The sequence below is a fragment of the Marmota monax genome, unplaced genomic scaffold (genome assembly GCF_021218885.2).
Source record: "Marmota monax isolate L192 unplaced genomic scaffold, Marmota_monax_Labrador192_F-V1.1 WCK01_AAM20220418_F8-fsc00199, whole genome shotgun sequence".
Taxonomy (NCBI): Eukaryota; Metazoa; Chordata; class Mammalia; order Rodentia; family Sciuridae; genus Marmota; species Marmota monax.
This window is the reverse complement of record NW_026694340.1, coordinates 2,759,509-2,779,826: the sequence shown is the minus strand read 5'-3', so window position 1 is coordinate 2,779,826 and position 20,318 is coordinate 2,759,509. Positions and strand designations below refer to the sequence as shown.

General features: G+C 52.3%; 1 protein-coding gene and 1 long non-coding RNA gene across 5 annotated transcripts in view; one reads left to right on the top strand and one right to left on the bottom strand.

The window, feature by feature from the left end:
- Window positions 1-1,275: 1,275 nt before the first annotated feature.
- N4bp3 (NEDD4 binding protein 3) lies at window positions 1,276-13,675 on the bottom strand. 2 transcript variants are annotated; one of them, XM_046467680.2, is made up of 5 exons: window positions 13,380-13,675; window positions 7,598-7,945; window positions 6,796-7,317; window positions 6,143-6,397; window positions 1,276-5,969 (listed from the first exon to the last, which is right to left on the bottom strand). In XM_046467680.2, exons 2-5 carry the CDS (start codon window positions 7,916-7,918, stop codon window positions 5,442-5,444), a joined length of 1,626 nt encoding a protein of 541 aa, XP_046323636.1. In that variant the 5' UTR covers window positions 7,919-7,945; window positions 13,380-13,675; the 3' UTR covers window positions 1,276-5,441. The 2 variants fall into 2 exon arrangements, with proteins under 2 accessions (XP_046323636.1, XP_046323635.1); XM_046467679.2 differs by having other exon boundaries at window positions 7,598-7,942.
- LOC124109143 (uncharacterized) overlaps window positions 13,507-20,318 on the top strand; it is a 35,030-nt gene continuing 28,218 nt past the window's right edge. For 2 of the 3 annotated variants that reach the window (XR_009228906.1, XR_006856878.2), the window contains exon 1: window positions 13,507-14,036. This is a non-coding gene — a long non-coding RNA (uncharacterized LOC124109143). The remainder of the gene's footprint in view (window positions 14,037-20,318) is intronic. The other variant, XR_009228907.1, reaches the window with a different exon arrangement.

Below are 20,318 nucleotides of genomic sequence, written 5' to 3'. Positions count from 1 at the left end.
AGCGGGGTGTGGGCAAAGTTGGGAAGAACCTTGAAAACACCGCTCACATCAGGCTGTTTAACCTTTGCTGTCTTGTCTTCCCCAATATGTGATTTTCCTTGTGTTCAGACTTGTTAATTTCACTGTGCACCAACTTTTACTGCAAAGTTGATTTTATCATTCTTTTCTCATTGGGGTTGTATATATTTGGTTTTTGTTGAGGGGATGGGGTTGCTTCCAAACAAGTTGCTTCACTAGCTCCTCTCCATTAATTCAGCAATAGTTTGTTGAGCTTTCTGCCAATTTCCTAGGATTTGATTTTTAAAATTTAACTCATAAAATAATAACCCAATGTCCATTTTATCTCAAAAGGGATGCTGCGAAGTATGATACCCACACACAATTTTGTAGTTAACCCAGGGCTCCCTATTAAATATTCCTTCCTTACTTTCTCCTTTGCAATCTCTTTATCATATTTTTTTCTACAAAATGGAATCTATTTCTGGTTCCTCGTCCTATTTATTTTTATACCAATATCCTATTGTTTTTCTTGCTACTTTGTTCTGATACCATATATTAGATAGGTGGGCTTAAGCATCTCTCACAAAAAGAAAAAAAAAAAAGTTATTGACAAAGCAGTTCAGTAGTTACCAGGGGCTGGAGGTAGGGGAGAAATTGACCACAAAGGAGCAGAAAAGAGAATTTTGAGGGGTGATGTAATAATTCTATGTCTTGATTATATGGTTGTTTATACAACTCTGCATTTGTCAAAACTCTCCAAACTGTACCCTAAAAAGGAAGAATTTTCCTGTGTGCAAATTATACCTTAGTAGGTTGGGGGTGTAACTCAGTGGCAAAGTACTTGCCTAGCATGTGTGAGGCCCTGGGTTCATTCCCCACCACAGGAGGGGGAGTATAGAGGGGTGTAGAACATGCACACTTGGAAATGCAGTTTTCTTTGCACTTAGTCCTAGAAGGCAGAGATAAAAAAAGACGGGATCTCCTATGGCTGGTGGAGGTTGGGCAGTGGTGGGCGATGCAGCCACTGCCTTTGGCTCCACTATGAAATCCAGGAATAACCAAGCCCAACCAAGGGGAGCCATAGCTGCCTTTCTGGCCTCCCCAGCCAGACTCAAGACCCACCTAAGTCCTCACCTCTTCCTTCTACCCTCCAGGTGGCTCCAAAACAGTGCCTTGTCTTCTCTCCCTGATCTGTCCCTCCTTGCAAGTCCTAAATTCAAGCGAGAACCACCTACCTAGTTTGCAGGACACAGAGCAAAATGAAAATGTGAGGCCTTTTGTTCAAACATTCTTAAGAAGTTCAAGATGGCAACAGCAGAGCATAATACCAACTGTAGGGGCCCTGGGTGCTGCACAGGTCTTACACACAGAAAACTGGTCCTGGTTTTAGCCCTTTCCTTTGACTGCTCAGGGAATCCTGCACCAGCTTACCAGACTGACCAGGATCTGCTTTGCTTCCCATTCTCCTTGTTCCCCTCCTAAAATTCCACACAAGACCCTCTCTGGAACCTGCCCCAAACTTCCATATGTCCTATGTCATCGCCTACAGAGGCCTGCACCCTCTTTGCAAAAAGGTTCCCTAAAATCTACATTCCTCCAGTCTCAGAGAAATGTATTTTCATGCTCCCTTTTTCCATGTTCGGCTCACTTGTTTGATGACATGGCGGCCCCTGTTGTCCTGTGTCAGTGTACCTGAGCTCAATTCTCCTCTGTCTTCTTCATCTCCTGTCTGGACCTGGTCACTATCTGGAACGACCTTCAACAGTATGGACACACACTGTCTCCCTCCTCTACACACAAGTGTCAAAGGGCAGGGAACTTTGTTAGTATGGCTTACTCGCCTGAGAATGACATCTGGCCCAGAGGGAGGCCCTCAAACACCCCTATAGAATGAATAGTAACTAGCTCTGGAACCCCATGCTTGACATAGACTTGGCACAGAACAGGTATGTATCAACAATTAGCTCAGAGTTAGAGCCTTCCCTATCTTCCCCACTTTCTCACCTCAAAGCCTTCCTACTCAGGGGAGGGCTCTGGTCACCCTGCTTCTACATCTCTCCAAGTGCCTTTTGGGGCTGGAACCAGAGTGGGCTTGGGGGGGGTGGGGAATGGAAGACACTGATCTGCTCTGGCAATACCCTCAGCTCATTGGAGACAGAGAAAAACCAAGAAATATAGCAGCTTGCAAAGAGCTGATGGAGAGACATATGGACGTGTAAGCACTGCAGAGGAGGTGGGTAGTCCAGGAAGGACTTCCTTGAGAAAGCAAGACCTGAGCACTTCCTGCCTTCTGTGTGCAATGACGGACACCAGGAGGCAGCCCAGGAAGACAGCTGATTCTCTGCCTCCCTGGCCAGGTCCAGAACTTACTCAAACCCTCACTTCTTTCTTCCACCCTCCAGGTAGCTCCAAAATGGTGCCCTGCCTCCCCTCCCTGTGTCTGTCCCTCCTTGCAAGTCTTTCAGTCCAGGATCACCTGCAGAATGAGGTAGAACATCCAGAGGGCTAAGTCAAACTGTGGCGTTCACTGAGGTTGGAAGGGGCATTGCTATCAGTGATCCTGGAGACCAGAGTCAGAGACCTTCCGTGAGGGGTTAGGGGCCCAGAGAGCTGCTAGAAAGTGTAATACTTAAGTGAGGATCTGAGGCAGAGAGCACAGTGCAGATCTGGCTGCCTGGGTCAGATGTGCTGGGGAAGGGGATTCCAGGGGAAAGCTGAGCCTGAGAGCAGCTGAGGGCCCAGCCAGAAGTAGAAGGGAGGGGCTTCCCCAAAGCAGTAGCCACAACAGTGACAATGATAGTGACAGTGACACTTGTGATCAGCTGGCCCTAGAGCCACTCAGCCTGCCCGGGGACCAGGGAACTGGTTTGCCCAGCACGGATGAACTAACCGGTATCTGGTTTTGAGACACCACAGCTTTAGCTCTCCGGCACCCTCCCCCTTCTTCTGGGCCTGGCCTTGGTTTCTGGCACCGCTGCCAAGTTTTGGTACCGCCCACCCACTCCCCGCTGGCTGTACTGGCCGGCCCAGCTCCCTAATTACTGGGTGGAGAGCTGTTCTGCAGAGCTGGTATACCAAAAGGTGGGCCCCAGCCACTCTGGGACAAGTGGGCACCCAGCCTAACCAGCTCCTGGACACAGGGAGGAAGTAATCTAGGCTTCAAGCCAGCATGCAGGTCCAGGAAGTGGGAAAACCTCAAGGGGTCCATTGGCCCAGAGATCTGGGTTTAGAGGGGCCTATGAAATAGGAATACCCTAAGATCTGGGGGGACTGGCATGCCTAACCCAGATACTTCACCTTTCCCTCCTCAGGCATTAGACTTGAGCTCAGGAGTGAACTTAAATGGGTCTTAGTTAGGCTCAGGGCTCCATCCTGGACACAGGATTGACCCAGGCCTGGCCGGTGAAGCTGATTCCTGGCAGGGAGAGCCAGGAAGCAGCTTTCCCAGCCTCCAATTCAGGAGCTGGCTTTTGGAGGCCAGGTGCCCCAAACACACCTCCTTGGGCACACCCACCACCCACAAACACATCTGCCTTTCACAGGGCCATAAACACAGCACCCCCCGACAAGTCACACGCTACACTCATGGCCCCAAAAAAGGCGAAGCCCATCAACTCATGTGCCACAATTCCCAAGGAGGCTGGGATGTAGTCCACACTCCAGCAAACTCTACAACCAGGATCCACCTACTGGGCCTGATGGGGGGCATGTCAGGAATAGCCTGGGAAGACCAAGGGTCAGCCAAAGGGAGCAGCCTGGGTTTCTACATGAAATACTTTTTATTTGGGGGCAGGAGGAGTACTGTGATTTGAATCCAAGTGTGCTTAATCACTAAGCCACATCCCCAGCCCTTTTATTTTTTGAGACAGCTTAGGGCCTCACCAAGTTGCCACAGTTGGCTTTGAACTTGTGATCCTCTTGCCTCACCCTTCTGAGCCGCCGGGATTAGAGGTGTACACCACCATGTCTGGCTACATGGAATACTTCTAAGAGGTTCCCTGAGTGGCCCTACATGAACAAGGATTGGAGGGCAGATGACTGTGTGCTAGCTACCCTTAAGCAGGAAGCACATCAAATTCACCCTGTGGCCCCAAGCTCAAGGGTCCAACCAGAGAAACAGTAAGCACTAGATGCATATAGCCACTCCAATGATATATGTGTAATAAGCTGAGCTTCTCTCAAAAGATAGGGAAGACTCCACTTGCACCAGGTCACCACCTGGAGGGGAGCAAAGTCCCAAGACTGCTGAGGGACTGGGGTAGCTGTGGGTTTTCTAGAACCTGAGACCATCAGCAGGAGTGCAAGAGGACTGACAGTTCCAAGGCCAGGTAAAGAACAGAGGTGGGAAGTGTGGGGCTGCTTCTTCAAGAAAGAGCTTTCCAGAATACAAATTAGATCAAATCTCACTCCTACCTAAAAATACCCAATAGCCTTCCATTGCTTATGGGGAAATGTTCCATTCCTTCCGGTAAGATCCTTTACCAAATAACCCACAAGCTTTCCCTGCCAAGATTCTCTGCACGTTCCTAAACCTCCCCCCTCACCCACCCATGAAGAGAGAGGCACACCACAGCTGGACAGAAAGATAGGAGGTGGGCTCCAGAAGAGGTAGAGCTCACAGGAGCTTTTGGATGCCCCCACAGGATGCTGTCTTAGGCTGGCCCCAATCCAGCAGAGGCCTGGGCAACCAGGGCCCAGATTTTCCACCAAAAGGAACATTTCATATCCTTGAAATGCCTTTTGACTCGCCCTTTTTTTTTTTTTGTAGTTCCCTAGTATTGTTCCTTCTGAAAAATCCACTGGTGCTTAAGAAAGGAATTTCAACCCACACAGCAGCTAAGGAACTGTGTGGTACTGGAGCAAGGAAATAGGATTCCTCCACTCTCCAACACATATGATCAGCAGCTTCACAGACAGGCACAGGGCACACCTCCCAATGACCATGACCATGAAAGGAGCTACAGGCCAGGTCAACTCCCAACCCTGACTATCCATAAAACTGGACTCTGGTAAGGGCAGGCTCAATATATCACCCAGGGCCTCCTCAAAGAAAAGGTGGTTTTATTCTGGAGGAGGCCAATGTTTCCATCCCAGCCTCCTTCCATTAAGGAAGGCCTCAGCCCAGCTCTCTAGCCACCCTCCCTTACACCTGCCCTTCCCTATCAGTGCCTCTGGATTCTCTAATCTCCTTCATTGGGCCACACCCACTCCAGGGAGCAGGGCTGGGCCCTGCCTGGGTGCTTCTTTGCCAGAAGGGTCTAGCCCTGGCTCTGTAGCCAGCACCTTATCCTGCCCATCGCCCCCACCTGGATCCTTCCTCTTGGGGGCCTCCCATCCCTGGGTCGGCCTCTGCACATTCTGCCCCAGACCAGTGAAAGGAGGGGTCAGCTGTCTCAGGGCATCTTGGACAGTGCATCTGCTGTCAGCTTGCTCTGCTGGCCTCAGATTTTGGAGGACTCAAGTCGAGGACTCCAGGGCGTGGGGGGCTCCCGTAGTGCCCGCAGCTCCTGCTCCAGTGCCTGATTGCGACGGTACATGTCCATGTAGCCCCCCTGGATCTCCCGCTGGTAGCGCAGCACCCGCTCCTTCTCTTCCTGCCAAGTCCTCCGTTCCTGCTCAAAACGCAGTGCCTGCTCCTGACCCCGGAGCCGTTCTTGCAGTAGCTCTGCATGCAGCTGTTCAGCACCACCTCCAGCCTCACTACCTCCTGCCTCCCCCAGCAGCCCTCTGCTCTTGCAGTCATCGGTTTCACAGCTGCCTGGGGCTTCCTCCCGAGGAGCCTGTTCCTGTAAACTGCGCACAGTCTCACGCAACCTGGCCAGCTCTGCGTCCTGAGCCTGGGCTTGTGCCCGGAAGCCCCGAAGTTGCGTCTTCAGACTAAATATCTCAGCCAGTTTCTGTGCCAGCTCTGCCTGGGCTTCCCGCAGTTGCTGCTTCAAGAGACTAATCTCTGCGGTCTTCTGGCACACCTGGGAGATGGGGGGGGGGGACACAGGATGAACAAGGGCCAAGCAAAGTAGCTTGGGGCCTCCTTGAAGACCCAGATGCTCCAAGGTGTGGGGAGCTGGTTGAGGGAGGTGAAATGGAGAATGGGACCAGGGCAGTGGGGATGGGTGTTTCTGAGTCCCTGGCAGTCTCTCACCTCCCATCGGGCTTCCTCCTCTGGTCGGCTGCTGGAGTCGGCCTCTGGAACTGGACCTGGGGGCCGAAGCTCAGAGGTCAGGCCCTGTTGAGCCCGGAGCTCCTTGCGCAGCCGTCGCTGTTCCTGCTGAGCCATGAACAACTGCAGCTGGAGGTTGCGCTCGCTGCGCTCAGCTTTCTGAGCCACCTCATGCAGCCGCTCCACGTACAAGCGCTTCAACTCAGATAACCACAACCGCTGGCGCTCCTCTAGCACCTGTCACGAGAAAGATGTTCACAGAAGGGCTGACCAACCATGCCTAGATTTCCACAAGGCTCCGCCCCTTGGATGCAATCCACCTGTGCTCCCATAGCTCACCACCACCCTAACACTTCCTCCACCAATAACTCCTTGGGCAGTTATTAGAAGACAGAAGCCAAGACATCTCCACTCCCTCTTTTTTTGAGACAGGGTCTTACTGTTTTGGCCACGCAAGCTGGCCCTGAACTCAAGATCCTCTTGCCTCATCCCCCTAAGTACCTGGGACTACAGGTGTATGCTACTACACCCAGTGTTTCCCAGAGACATGTGGGTGAACCATCTGGGGTCCCTCAGTCTGGCACATACACCAATGCCAAGGGACAGAATAGGACCCTAGGATGGGGCTCACTCACCTGTGTGAAGGGGTTGGAGCCATCCTGATCTCCAAGGTCCCTCTTGAGATCCTCACATGTCTCAGGCAGCAGGGCTACCACCTCCTCTGCAGTGGAGCAGGAGAATTCGTAGGGGGGCGGTGGCTCAGGCAGGCAGCTCAGCACAGCCAATGGCCCAGCCTCCTTGGGACTCCTCGAGGCCCGGTCCAGGGAGCCCCCAAGGTGGTTAATGTGGCCTAAGGAGGAGCTGAAGGGGCTGGGACCTGTGCCAGGACTGCGGCCAAAACTGCCCCCACTGGAGGAATCAGACAAGCTGGGCTCAGGCTCAGGGCCACCCTCATCCAGGCTGAGGGCATGCAGCAGTTGTGCACGAGCCTGGCTGGCCCTGGGCCCTGGACTCAGGGGTGGGTGGCAGGCCAGCGTGTGCAGACTACCATTGCTGCGCCATAGCTTCTGACCCTTGTGGGCAGCCAGGCTCTGCATGGAGAGGAAGCCTTTCCCGGTACCTGCTGTAGGCTTGAACACTGATGGGCGGATGCGGCACTGCCAAAAAGAGAGGGCAGGTGTGAGGGAGGTCTGTGAGTATAGTAAACTCTGCTCTACCCTTCTGATGCTCCTGTAGCCCCTGGGAATCCTCTGTGAGAACATGGGGCACATGCCACCAGGAGGAATTAACCAAGGCTCAAGCCAGTCTACGGCAGGCTTTCCACATCTTAGCCCATCCAACCTTCATCCCATCCCAGCAACTGGGTCTCCAAGGAGGCCCCAAGCTGCCCATCTCCAACTTCCCTGTGCCACATAAAGGACATCAGCAGAGACACACCTTATCAAAGCGACCCCGCTCAGGCAGTGAAGTCTTGCTGAAGTCACCAGCCCGAGGATGTTCCCGGTAGTAGAGGGTAGCATAGTCAGCAGGCTCATTCCGAGGTGCCCGCTTGGTGGTCTTGCCATCCTTCTTGGGGAGGTGCAGATAGCTAAGGAGCTCACGCTGGCCCAAACCTTTCCGGAGGAGTCCATCAGGTTGGCGAGAGCCTCGAGACCCAGCAAGTGCTGCCCGAAGCTCTTCAGGGGAGAAGTCCTGACGTTCCAACAGGCTGCCCACGCTGCCCATGGCAATGCCAGCAGGGCCTGGGGCTGTGGCCATGAAGTTTCAACAGGGCACAGGCAGCTGCTTTGGGGAATCAGGAGGTTCCATTAGGGGCAGGTGAGCACTCACTGCCCAAATCCCCAGATTCCCTAAAACCAGGCACTTGTCATCTGCCAGCTCTTCTACCTGCCCAGGCCCAAGAGAGGCAGATGTGGGTAGGAATCAGAGACAATGACAGGACATGACTCCCAAACTGGCAAGAGAAAGGGATACAGGTCCCAAAGCCTCCTGCTCATCTAACATTCAGTTGGAGTACCAAAGGGACAGCTCCAGCTAGAGTCCTGTGTGCAATGTGGAAGCATGATAAGTGGGTATGGTGGGAGGAAGACCTCAAGCAGTAGGACAAGGGCCCACCTCTCGAGACCATGCCAGCAAAGAGCTAATAGAGGACGGACTCAGGCTGTCTGACCCTGACCTTGCTAACTCTCCTGCCAAGGTCCCAACCAAATTTGTTGAATGGGGAGGAAGCATAGTGAACCAGTCGAGAATGGCTCTCTATTCCTTCCAATTCCCAGATGAACTCTTTTTTTTTGGCGGTGGGGGGGGGGGCAGGTGGAGCACTGGGGATTGAACTCAGGAGCACTCAACCAATGAGCCACATCCCCAGCCCTATTTTGTATTTTATTTAAAAACAGGGTCTCACTGAGTTGCCTGGCATCTTGCTTTTGCTGAGGCTGGCTTTGAACCCGCAATCCTCCTGTCTCAGCTTTACAAGCTGCTGGGATTACAGGCGTGCACCACCACTCCCAGCCCCAGATGGACTCTATTTCTTCTCCTTCCCTTGAGATAACCTGTCCAGCCTCTCTTCCAGTAAAGGGTCAGAGCTCCCTCAGGGAAACATCTGGCATGGGTGGGGTCGGGGGCTACAGTGGGAGGGATACAAACAGGAAGGGCCCACAGGGAGGAAGGATGACGATACTAACAGGAAGAGCCTAAGGGAGGAACAATGGTTGAGTTTTCCGGAACAGGTGTTCAGGTCTGGGCAGTGGTGGGAGGCAGAGGGAAGGGGCGGCTAGACCCCTGCTATGCGTGTTGTGCTGCTGCTATTACACCAAAACCCACCACAAGGCCAAACAGGTTTCATATCCTGACCCAGAGCAGAACCAATTGGTGTGTGACCTTGGCCATGCCCCTAACCTCTATAAGCCTTGGCTTCATGCATATGTACAATGGCAATGATAGCTCTTATCACAGAGGGACGCTGGAAGGATAGGGTGAGATAACATGACAAAGCACCCTGTCCAGGGCCTGGCCCGCAGCCAGGGTCAACACAGGCTGGCTGAAGCAGAGCTTAGTCACACACAAACATTGCCAAGTGACCAGGCTTATTCCCACCTGTGCTGGGCCTGACACACTGGAAGGTGAAATGGGTGGGTACCTAGGGTCCCCAATGGAACATGTGCTCAGCCCAATGCCCACCCTAACGCAGATACAAATGACTTGTGTGAATGCCTCCTTTTCTGCCTCCTACCCCATTGTCCCTTCTCCCATTCCAGAACAGATGCCCAGCAGGCAGGCTGCAGCTGAAAGTCCCCCACCACCCATCCAATATACTTCCGGGACACCCACTCCCACCCCAAAACAATGGTCCTTAGGAGGCTCCATCTTCCTTAACCATTTCCAGGTTTTGTGTTTGTGGAAGACAAAGCTCTCTGAAAGGGAGAAGGAGGGTGGGCCCTGTCCCCTACCCCCACTCTACAGCTCTCAACCACACCCTGGGCAAAAATAATCTTCTCAGTCTTCTTCTCCCAGACCCCAGCCCTGAGGTGGGGGATAAGACTGAGTCAGTACACCCCAGCCCCAGGAGATTCATCCAGCTAAGGAATCACAGGTGCTGGGCTCCTTCAGTGATAAGGCACTTCCTGTGACATAGTTAATGTCCTTTTCTAAAGTTAAGGTCCCTGGAGCTCAGAAAAGTGAAGTGACTTGTCCAAGGTCACAGAGCTACTGGGGTGAGGATGCCTGAGATTCCAACTCCATGACTACCTAATGTCTACTGGGGACCCAGAATGTCACCCACAGCCAAAAGAACTGAAAGTGAGTCATCTTGCCTCCCTACCTGACAGCCCCTTGCTACAACACCTCTGCCCAGAAAGACAGTACTCTATTTAAAGGTGCACTGATCTGTCACTCCTCAGAGAGAGGACAGCAAAGAAGCTGATCTTCAGCTGCCCCTCCTTTTCTCTCTCTGTGGGACCCTAGGCACCAATACATCTCCCTTTGACATGCCTCAGTTTCCACATCTTGCCCTGCCTTCCTTCTAGGGTTACCATGACAGTCAATGTCAAATGGAAGTGAAAGGAGCTTGTGAACAAATTGTTAAGTCCCCATGTGACTAGGGGATTGGGATATTGGCAGTGAAGCCAAATACACCCACCTCACTCCAAACCCATACCACCAAGCCTTCCCCTGGCAATGCTCACTTCTGTCCTCAGGGATAAATAACTGACACGCTGACACTATGGGTCCCAGCAAGGGTCTCAAGTACAGGGGAGCAGCTGTAGCCATGGACCATAACAATGCCTATGAACACACAGGGAACACAATGTCCCCACTCAGCATGGAGAAACCTATGGTACAGGACACAGGACAGCCATAGTATCATGCACAAGGTCACCACATAGCACTGAGCACCTTCAAGGACACAGACTTAACAGAGGAACACCCCAGCATGAAGACTGAGGGATCCTCCCCGCACCTGGCTAGGAATGTGTACGCACATGTTCGTGTGCTGATGCTGAATGGGGAGTGTGAGGCCAGCTATTAGAAGCAGTACAGGGATTGAAGGGCACAAAGAGTGCCCTTCCCTTTGTCTTTCCTTAAGCCCCCACCCTCCACTGTCCACCCCTCCTGGGTAACGTCTCTAGCTATATTCTCAGCTTCCACAGCAGGGTTGAATCCCTTGCTTCAAGAAGGCTCCATTCATGGGCTAGGGATGTGGCTCAAGCGGTAGTGCGCTCGCCTGGCATGCGTGCGGTCCGGGTTCGATCCTCAGCACCACATACAAAGATGTTGTGTCTGCTGAAAACTAAAAAATAAATATTAAAATTCTCTCTCTCTCTTAAAAAAAGAAGAAGAAGAAGGCTCCATTCTGCCTAGGTCTCAATCTAGGAGCAATCCCTTTTCCTAAAGGATCCATCCCACCTCCACACCCTCCCCCAAACACACAGACATTCCTCCCTGGCGTTGCTTGGAAGCCCGGGGGAATGTCTGCTCAGGTCAGGGCTGTGAGGCGGGGCTGGAGAGGATTTGGTGAAAGAGGAGGGCGGGAGAGACAGCAAGTACCATGCAGTCTCCCTGGGACTTAGGCACAGAAAGACAAGAGAGCAGAAGTGACTAGGCTTCTGTGCCTGCCCAGATCTCTGCACAGAGCTAAAAATCCACCACCATCCACTGGCTGGGTTTAGGCTAGGTCATTAGAGGGACATCCTTCACAGGCCCCAGATGGCTCCAGAAGGGACTTTTCACTCCTGTTCCCCTCCCACTTTACCCCCAAGATTAGCAGATGGCATGGACAGCCCTGAACATAGAGGCACAGCTCTTTCAAACCAACCCTTGGTAGAACAGTGCTGCCCTGGCCACCAAGCAAAGGAAGAGAGGACATGCACTGGGACATTTCAGCTCCAGACCCTGAGGACTATCCCTTCTTCGAAATGCACATAGGAGGGGAGTATTGACATCCCTCACTTCGGAAGAGGAAACTGAGGCCCAGAAGGGGAAATAATGTGTCCAAGGTCATGATCAGCTGCATAGGAGAAAGTGCACAGGCTTCCCAATTCTTCCATGCACATCCCAACCCCCATATGGGTGAGTCCTGCCCGCTTTGGCTTGGGTTAGGCCTTCCAGAGCCCTGGCCCCAGGGGAGGGTCCCACCACCTGCTGGAGGATCAGCCAGGCTGAGGGGTGTGTCTGCAGCTGCCCCAAAGGAATGAGACTGGAATGTCCCAGCTCCAAAAGAGGGGGCAGTGTGTGATGGGGCCTGGAGAGGGAATGGGAGAGGCTGGCATACTCAATCCCCATGAGACACTTGAAAAGGCGCAGCCTGGCAGCTGACCTCTGCAAGCAACTAACCTGTGCAGTCATTCACAGGTGCACAGCACACTACAGTTTTTCTCAGCCCTTCCACTTTGTTATCTCATGTCATCTTCACAACAGCTAGTAGAGGCAGGCAGGGCAGTGATGACCCTATCTGGACTTTACAGCCTAGAAAGAGGAAATTAATTGCCCAAAATCCCACAGTGAGAGGCAATCTCAACTCTCTGGGTAAAGCCTTCTGTACTGCATCAGGCTGTCTCAGCCAAGGGTCGGTCACCTTCTATGGACATTGCTGTATTATGTAGACTGCCCAGCCCCCTCCCCCCCACCCCCGCCTGTTTCTCCCAAGGGCATCTGCCACCAGGCTAGTTTGGATGGAAGTCCCCTTGGCCTGGGATCCCTCCTACCTGGCCCTGAGGGTCAGGAAGAAATAGTGGAAGTGTGGCTGGCATGAGGACTCTAAGCTCTGGAAGCTGCTAGAGGCGGTGGCGGGAGCCGGCTGGCGGCATTCATTCAGTCTCGCACTTAACACACCCACACGCAGCCAGTAGGCAAAGGAGTCCTGCCTGGGAGGGCACTGGAAAGAGGGTGCTCACAGAGCTCAGAATGGTCTCCTGCCTCTGCTCCTGCCCCAGGACGGCCAGGCCCAATCTCTTCCTATGGGCTGGGGGTAAGGGTGTCTCAGTTCTCCTTCCGGATATATCTAGAGCCCTAATTTCCACCTGGTCCTAGACTGGCCCTCGCTTTGATCAAAGGCTCTGGCCCGGAATGGTACAGTGTCCAAATCGCCAAGACCCAGGAATGTTCCCTATCCTCAAGTCCGCAGCTGTCGCCGGGACCGGGCAAGGGACTAGGGGGAGAAAGGAGGAATACTGGGGGCGGGGCGGGTGAGAGGGGAAGGCGGAGAAGAGGAGGTTGACATCCCCCACAGAACTGTCCCCAGGAAGGCAGTGGAGAAGGCAAGGAATCCCCAGAACCACTGGAAGTCCTCGAGCTACCTAGGAGGCGAGGTGGGGGGACGCTCCTCTTTCCTCCTGCTTCCTGGGGCCTGACGAGAGTCGCTGGGCAAGGGGGCGGAGGCCGAGGTCAGACTTCTTCGCCAAGGGCGCCTGCCCCACCCAGCGGTGGCGCAGGGGTCCTGGGCGATGTTCCAAGAAAAGCGCGTTTACAGGGGTTGCAGAGAAGAGCGTAACCTGCCGCCTGCCGCCTGCCGCCTGCCGCCTGCCTCTCCAGCGCAACCCGGGGCCCAGGAGCTGAAGACACCTGGGCGCACACCGCACGCTGCCATCCCCGCCCATTTTTCAGACGGGAGCTTCGGCCAGCTAGGGGTTGCAATGTGGCCAAGGACACCCGAAAAGCGAGAACTCGGCGACTCTCCCTGCCCCGCGCGTCCATCCTCCGGCCCCTAGCGCGCCCCACTTACCATGCTGGCGCAGCGCTCGCCGACCGCCGCTCCGCGCCCGGGTGCGCCGCAGTTCCTTTGGGCGGATTTGAACTCTCCTCCGAAGCGCCGATTCCAGCAGAGACTGCGAGTCGGGCCAGAGCTGCCGTGAGGCAGGCACCTAGAAAACGCGGGCGGCGGGCGGGCGGACAGGCGCCGGAGCCGGATTGGCGAGGAAGAGACGCGATCGGCGGCACTCTCTCGCCTGCCCTGGAGGAGGAGGGAAAACCCGGCCTGACTCACTGGCGCGCGGCAAGCCCAGAGCCCAGCCCCGGCCCCGGCCCCGGCCCCCGGATGTGGGGGGCGGGGACGGGGGGACAGCGCCCGCCCACCGGTAATCCAACCTGAGCCCCGCCCCAAGTCGGGGCTCACAGACCAGTACTGATCTGCTGGGGCCTAGGGTCCCTTAGCAGCTGTGCACCGCTGGGCTGCCACCTCTGGGCGCGCCGGCTCCGACCCGGTGGGTTCGAAGCCTCAAGCACCGCCGAGGCCCCAGAAGTCTCCTGGCCAGCTCGCCCGCTCCTCCTCCTCCAGTTCCTCCTGTCCTCACCCGCCTTTCTCTCTCTTGCCAGAACTAAACAGCTTCGGGAGAGGCTCGTTGGGTCCATCACCTCTCTGATCCTTGCCGCCTCCTATCAGGTAAGCACTATTTTCATTTTTTGAGGCTGAGCCAAAGTAGTACTCTGAAAGGTAAAGAGATTTGCTCGACGCCTTCAGCTAGTTCTCAGCAGCTGATTTGGGCACGGGGGGGGGGGGTTGTTTAATGTAGGGATAGCAAATTCAGATGCCTTCAGGGGCCATATAATGTAAATGAGTCGAACCGGGCTGGGTGAAAGACGACAAAAATAGGTGGAAACAGAGACAGAGCTGGATACCCAAAGGCATTCAGATTCAAGAGTTGAAACAAAAAGTTAAACACGGAGTTACCATATGCCCCAGCAATTCCATTCCTAAGTATATGCCCCAAAGAATTGAAAGCAGGTACTCATACTCTGGTTTTCATAACAGTACTGTGCACAATAGCCAAAAGGTGGAACATCCTGAGTTGTCAGGCTGATGAGGATAGCAAAATGTGTTCTATCCATACAATGGAATATTATTCAACCATGAAAAGAAATGGAATGCTGATTCATGCTACAACATGGACGGATTTCCAAAATATTATGCTAAGTGAAAGACACCAGATACAAAATGCCAAGTGTGGTATGATTTTACTTAAATGAACTAGGTTAAGTCCACTCAGAAAGCAGATTAGAGCCAGAGGCTGTGGGAGGGAGAAGTGAGGAGGCATTGCTTAATGGGTATGGGGTTTCATTTTGGAAGAGGAAGTAGCCTGGTTTACGGAATACTCAGGGAAAAGAAATGGGCCAAGGAGGGCTGGGACAGCAGGGAGAGGACTGGATGGTGGACACACATGAGATGACTTGAAAGAAGAATTGACTTGTCAGGGCAGGGGTTATGGCTCAGTGGTAGAGTGCTTGCCATACATGCGTGAAGCACTGGGTTCAATTCTTGGTGCCACATATAAATAAATGAATAAAATAAAAAGAAAAAAAGAATGATTTGTCTTAGCAAGATATTCCCTGAAGAGGAGAGCGAGAGGAAACTGAAAACTCAAGAAACAGGTGTTACAAGCCCACTCCCTCCCCTCCTCCAACCCCTTTCTAGGGTTAGGAATGCAGTGATATATCCAAGATCTTCTGACACCCCCTGTCCCCCATCCTACCCTCTTTCCATGTTCTTTCCCTGCACCAGGTGGCCAGGGGGAAGCAGGGAGGAGATGGTCAAGTATTAAGTATCTCAGAACATCCCAGCAGGAGGAAAAAAATCAAAACACCTCCCCTGGCGCTCAGCAACATCAAAGACTAAGTGGGCAGGGGAGAGGGGCCAGAGAGGTCTGATTGAAGAAACACCAAGAAAGTGACTGAGCCTGGCAGGTGGCACATGCCTATAACACCAGCAACTCAGGAGGCTGAGGCAGGAGAACCATCAAGTTTGAGACCAGCCTGGGCTACTTAGACTCTGTCCCAAATAAAAAGGATTGGAGGGGCTGGGGATGTGGCTCAAGCGGTAGCGTGCTCACCTGGCATGCGTGCGGCCCAGGTTCAATCCTCAGCATCACATACAAACAAAGATGTTGTGTCCGCCGAAAAACTAAAAAAAAAAAAATAAATATTAAAATTCTCTCCCTCTCTCTCTCTTTTAAAAAAAAAAAAAGGATTGGAGGGACTGGGGTTATGGCTCAGCGGTAGCACCACATTAAAATAAATAAAGAATGTTAAAAACATCTTTAATTTAAAAAAAAGTATTGGGGACATAGCTCAGTGGTAGAGCACCCGTGGGTTCAATCCCTAGAACTGGGAGGGAAAAAAAATAGGTGCTGAACACCCAGAGAAGGCAGCTACAGATAGCAGGCATGGGTGTAGAGCTGGGGGACAGAGGGAGAGAACAGCCTGGCTCTGTCTGTCTAACAGGTGTCATTCAAGGAAGCAAAGATCAGGCCCCTCGGCCCCTCCAGGCCTGGATCAGGTGGCCTGTCTTTCCACATCCTGCACAGGATCTGGGCCCCAGGCTGTTCAGAGCACACTCCCTTCCAGAGGCTGGGGAGGTGGCCTGGCACATACTGCTTCCTACCAGGCTTCTCCTGAGCCCTTTGAGGTTGTTTTCCCTGGTCAGCTGAATGGGAAGTAGCACAGCAGAGGGGTCCAGCTGTCCCAGGGGATATGCAGCTTCAGTTCCAGCCCACAAAGAGCCACCAATTCCCTTTTCCATGGCCTTAGCACCCCATGCCTTCCTCTGCATGGTCCCAAGCATGAAGCATAGGGCATCATATTGAACTTTTGGGTGTCCTCAGTCCATTCTCCAGTGGAAAACCTGAGGCCCCCAAATGCATCTAGGAGCAGAGTTGGGCCTGGAAACTGGGTCTGCCTTTCTGAGGCCTTGGAGAGAAGAAGGTGGACTGGACAGAGGTGGGAAGTTTGAGTCCAACAGAAACCAGGCCTCTGTCCTCCCTCCCCAGACTTCCCTGGACAGTATGGGAAAGGCCAGAATTATGGCAGGGAGTTGTCAGGAGGTGAGGTTGGGGAAGGCATGTACTTATTGAACTTCATTCACCCTTCTGGGTGTGCAGGGCAGACACCCCAGTCTGAGGCCACTTGCCCCCAGACTTGACTTTCTTAAGGACTTGGCTGGAAAGCACACTGACCGGATGTTTAAGGTGAGGCACTTAGGGTACCAGGCCAGGGGAAGTGAAACCCAGCTCCCTGGATCTGCCCACTGCCTAAATTGGCTAACCTTGGATTGAACCTCAATTTCCTCATCTCTTCAAGGAGATCATAGTTTGGGAGGATTAAGTCAACTAGTATCTATCTAAAAAGCACACCTCACAGTGCCTGGCAGATGGGTTAGTCCCTGGGAAGGTTTGTCAGAAGGACAGGGAGCCTGTCTTGAAGGAAGAGTACGTGCTGTGTACATTCAGCATGCACTGTCATCATCATGTATCTGTCACCTGGTCCAGGTAGTTCATTCACTCATGTTGCCTGCAAGTGGCCAGGACTGTACAATCCTGGGGCACCTGGTGAGGAGAAATTTCTCTCATCTCTCTGGTTCTACCACCTCTGGCCTCATTACCTTTCTCCTTAACTATTGCAATAGTCCTTCTGAGCTCCCCACCACCCAGCTACCTCCCACTCTGCCCCAGAGGGAGCCCATGAGCCCACACACTCTGTCCCCACTCTCTTCTCCCTGAAAGTTAAAGTCCCAATTTCAAGACTAGTCCTGTGACTCCTTCAGCCAGTGCTATTGCTCCCGCACACCTCTGTTCTGGGAACTGCCGCCATGTCATCAATTGTAAATGACTGATTGTTGGAACTGTCGTGGCACCCCCTTTCTCCACAGAAAAGTCTTAACTGGGCTTCTCCAGAAATCTTTACCATGGCTGTGTTTAGGACTGTCAGCAAAAGAGTCTACAGAAGAGCTCAATGTAGATAAACTTCCAATTTTCGTGTTGCTCTGTTTTACTTGGCCACTGGCGGGGAAGAAATCAGCACTCCAGGTGCTGGACACCCCCTTACTAGTTTTTCACAAACATGTATCCATAGTTTGTAGAAATGTGTAAACAAGGCCTCTGGCCTTGAGCTGGGGCTTCACAGAGATGTCTACATTTTTCAGATAAGCCCTATTGGGCTCTATGGTAACAGCTGGCAGGGGGAGGAAAGAAAGGGGAGAAGAAGCTCTTCCCTTCTCAGGTGTTGTCCTCAAAGGGTTAATATGCCCAGAACAGTGAAAGGAAAAAAAAAACTGCTTTCATGTGAACTTCTGAGCCCTTCCCCTTACATGCTGGGTATAAAACTCTGAAACTCCCTGAACTCGGGATTCAGAGGATTGATTGATTACAGCAAAAGCTGTGCCCTCTGAACCTGGCTGCAGCCAAATAAAACTGTTTCCTGCTGTCTTCAGAGCCTTGCCTCATCTGTCCCTACAACAGAACAATCCATTAAGAGCACCCACTGTCCTTAAGGCCTGTCCTCCCACCCTCAAGGCAAAATCAATCACTCTTTCTACCACACAGCTCCTCCCCTTACTTTCTTGTGGCTGGAGTCACCCCCCCCCCCCCCCCCCCCCCCCCCCCCCCGACCAGGAGCCCCAAGCCCTTATTCCTTTCCATAGCTCAGGATGCTATCTATGTAAGGTGCAATTCTCTGACCCTTCTTGGAGCCTCACATTATGCAGGACTTCCACGTATACATAGTTAAATATGTTTTTTCTCCTGTTAATCTGTTGTTTTTTTTTTTTTTTTTTTGCAGGTTGGGGGGAGATGTGGGGTTTGAATTCAGGGGCACTCGACCACTGAGCCACATCCTCACTTCTATTTTGTATTTTATTTAGAGACAGGATGTCACTGAGTTGCTTAACTGCCTTGCTTTTGCTGAGGCTGGCTCTGAATTCACGATCCTTCTGCCGCAGCTCCTGAGCCTCTGGGATGACAGGCATGTGCCGCTGTGCCCGGCTCTCCTGTTAATCTGTCAATTTAATTTGTAGACCACCAAAGAACCTAAGAGGGTAAAGGGAAGCCATTTTTTTCCTCCCCTACTCTTCCAGGACCTAAGAGTTGGCCATGCTCACCTCCAATCTACCATCTATCTGCCAAAAGCAACTTCATGGCTGTTTTCTATCAGTAGGAAGAAAATGAAATAAGGTATCTCTTGTGCTAAATTCTGGGTTCAGCAGGGCCCAGTGACACACACCTATAATCCCAATGGCTTGAAAGATTTGAGGCAGGAGGATCCGGTTCAAAGCCAGCCTCAGCAAAAGCAAGGCACTAAACTCAGTGAGATTCTGTCTCTAAATAAAGTACAAAATAGACTGGGGATATGGCTTAGTGGTCAAGTGCCCCCGAGTTCAATCTCCAGTAGCCCCCCAAGAAACCCCTAAATTGTGGGTTCATCACTTTCTGGTGACCTTTCTGAGCCCTAGATTCTTGGATTGGTACAACAGGACAAATCACTAGGATTAAATGTCATAACTCGGGTGAAGGAAATACACTGGATACAGGGACTTGATAGCTATGTGTGCTCCACCCTCCCACTGCCCTCCCTTCACTCCTTGCTCTCCCTTGCCCTCTCATCCCCCAGAGCTGGGCCAGGCCCCCAGACTGAGGGAGTAGAGCTGGATGTTGCTGGAGAGGCATTTTCAGATCAGCAAAGAGCAAACTAACAGATATGCCTGGTGTCCATCCTCGCTCCTGACACTCCAAAATGCTCTGAATCTGTGTTACAGAGATGGCTGTTAAAGTTAAGCAGTAGGACCCTGTACCTAGGCAGGGGCTCTTCCCCTGGTCACCCTCACACCTGGGGTGAAAGCGGACTCCAGGACCTGGAGTCTTCCCTGAGTCACCAGAACTGAGGAGGGGCCTTTGTTCACCGCCAGCTCTCCCTCCCCAGGTGACCTGGGGCAGCCCCAGGCAGGCAGAAGGGTTGGAAACTGGGAGCTGCCAGAACTTGCTTAAGTGCCTTCCCTAGGGCAGGGAGCTCAGAGGAGCCAGCCAGGACTCCAGGGTAAAGTACACCGGAAGTCCAAGCAGCCCAGCTGGCCTACTACTGGGTTTCCAGAAACCTGGACCAGCAACTCCACAGCCAAGTCCAAGGTCTGCAGTCATCCCAGGTGGAAACAGATTACTTTGCGGCAGAACTCTGGAGACATGGATTCCAGTATCTCTGTTGTAGTGATTTATGATGGGGGGTGGGGGTGAAGTGTAGTGGGACACCGTGGTGGCAGAAGTCGGGAAGTCACCACAAAACTGTACAAACGCAAGATGAAAAGAGCTCTACAGATTGCTTGCATGATAGCGTAAATGTACTTAACACTATTGTACACTTAAAAATGGTTACAATGGTAGATTTTATATTTTGTGTATCTTGCAACAAATAATGTTTCAAAAAGAAAGAAGAAATATGTTCAATACAGTGAGTTTGGGTTCTCATATTTGGTGGTGTTAAAAGGTGTTGGTAGGGCTCGGGTTGTAGCTCAGGGGTGTCAGTAGAGCACTTCCCTCACATGTATGAGCCACTGGGTTCGATCCTCGGCACCACATAAAATATAAATAAATAAATAAAGTTATTGTGTCCATTTATGTGTGTGTGTGTGTGTGTATATATATATATAATAAAAAAATAAACAAAGTGTTGGTAGAGCCAGGTGGTGTGGTGATACACACCTCTAATCCTCAGCAACTCAGGAGGCTAAAGCAGAAGGATAACAAGTTCAAGGCCAACCTAAGCAACTTAGCGAGGACTTGTCTCAAAATAAAAAATAAAAAAGGTTTGGGGATGTGGTCAGCAGTCAGGCACCCCTGAGTTCAATACTGATACTTACAAAAAAAAAAAAAGGTGCTGGTAGTGGGACAATTATTGCTTTTTGCTT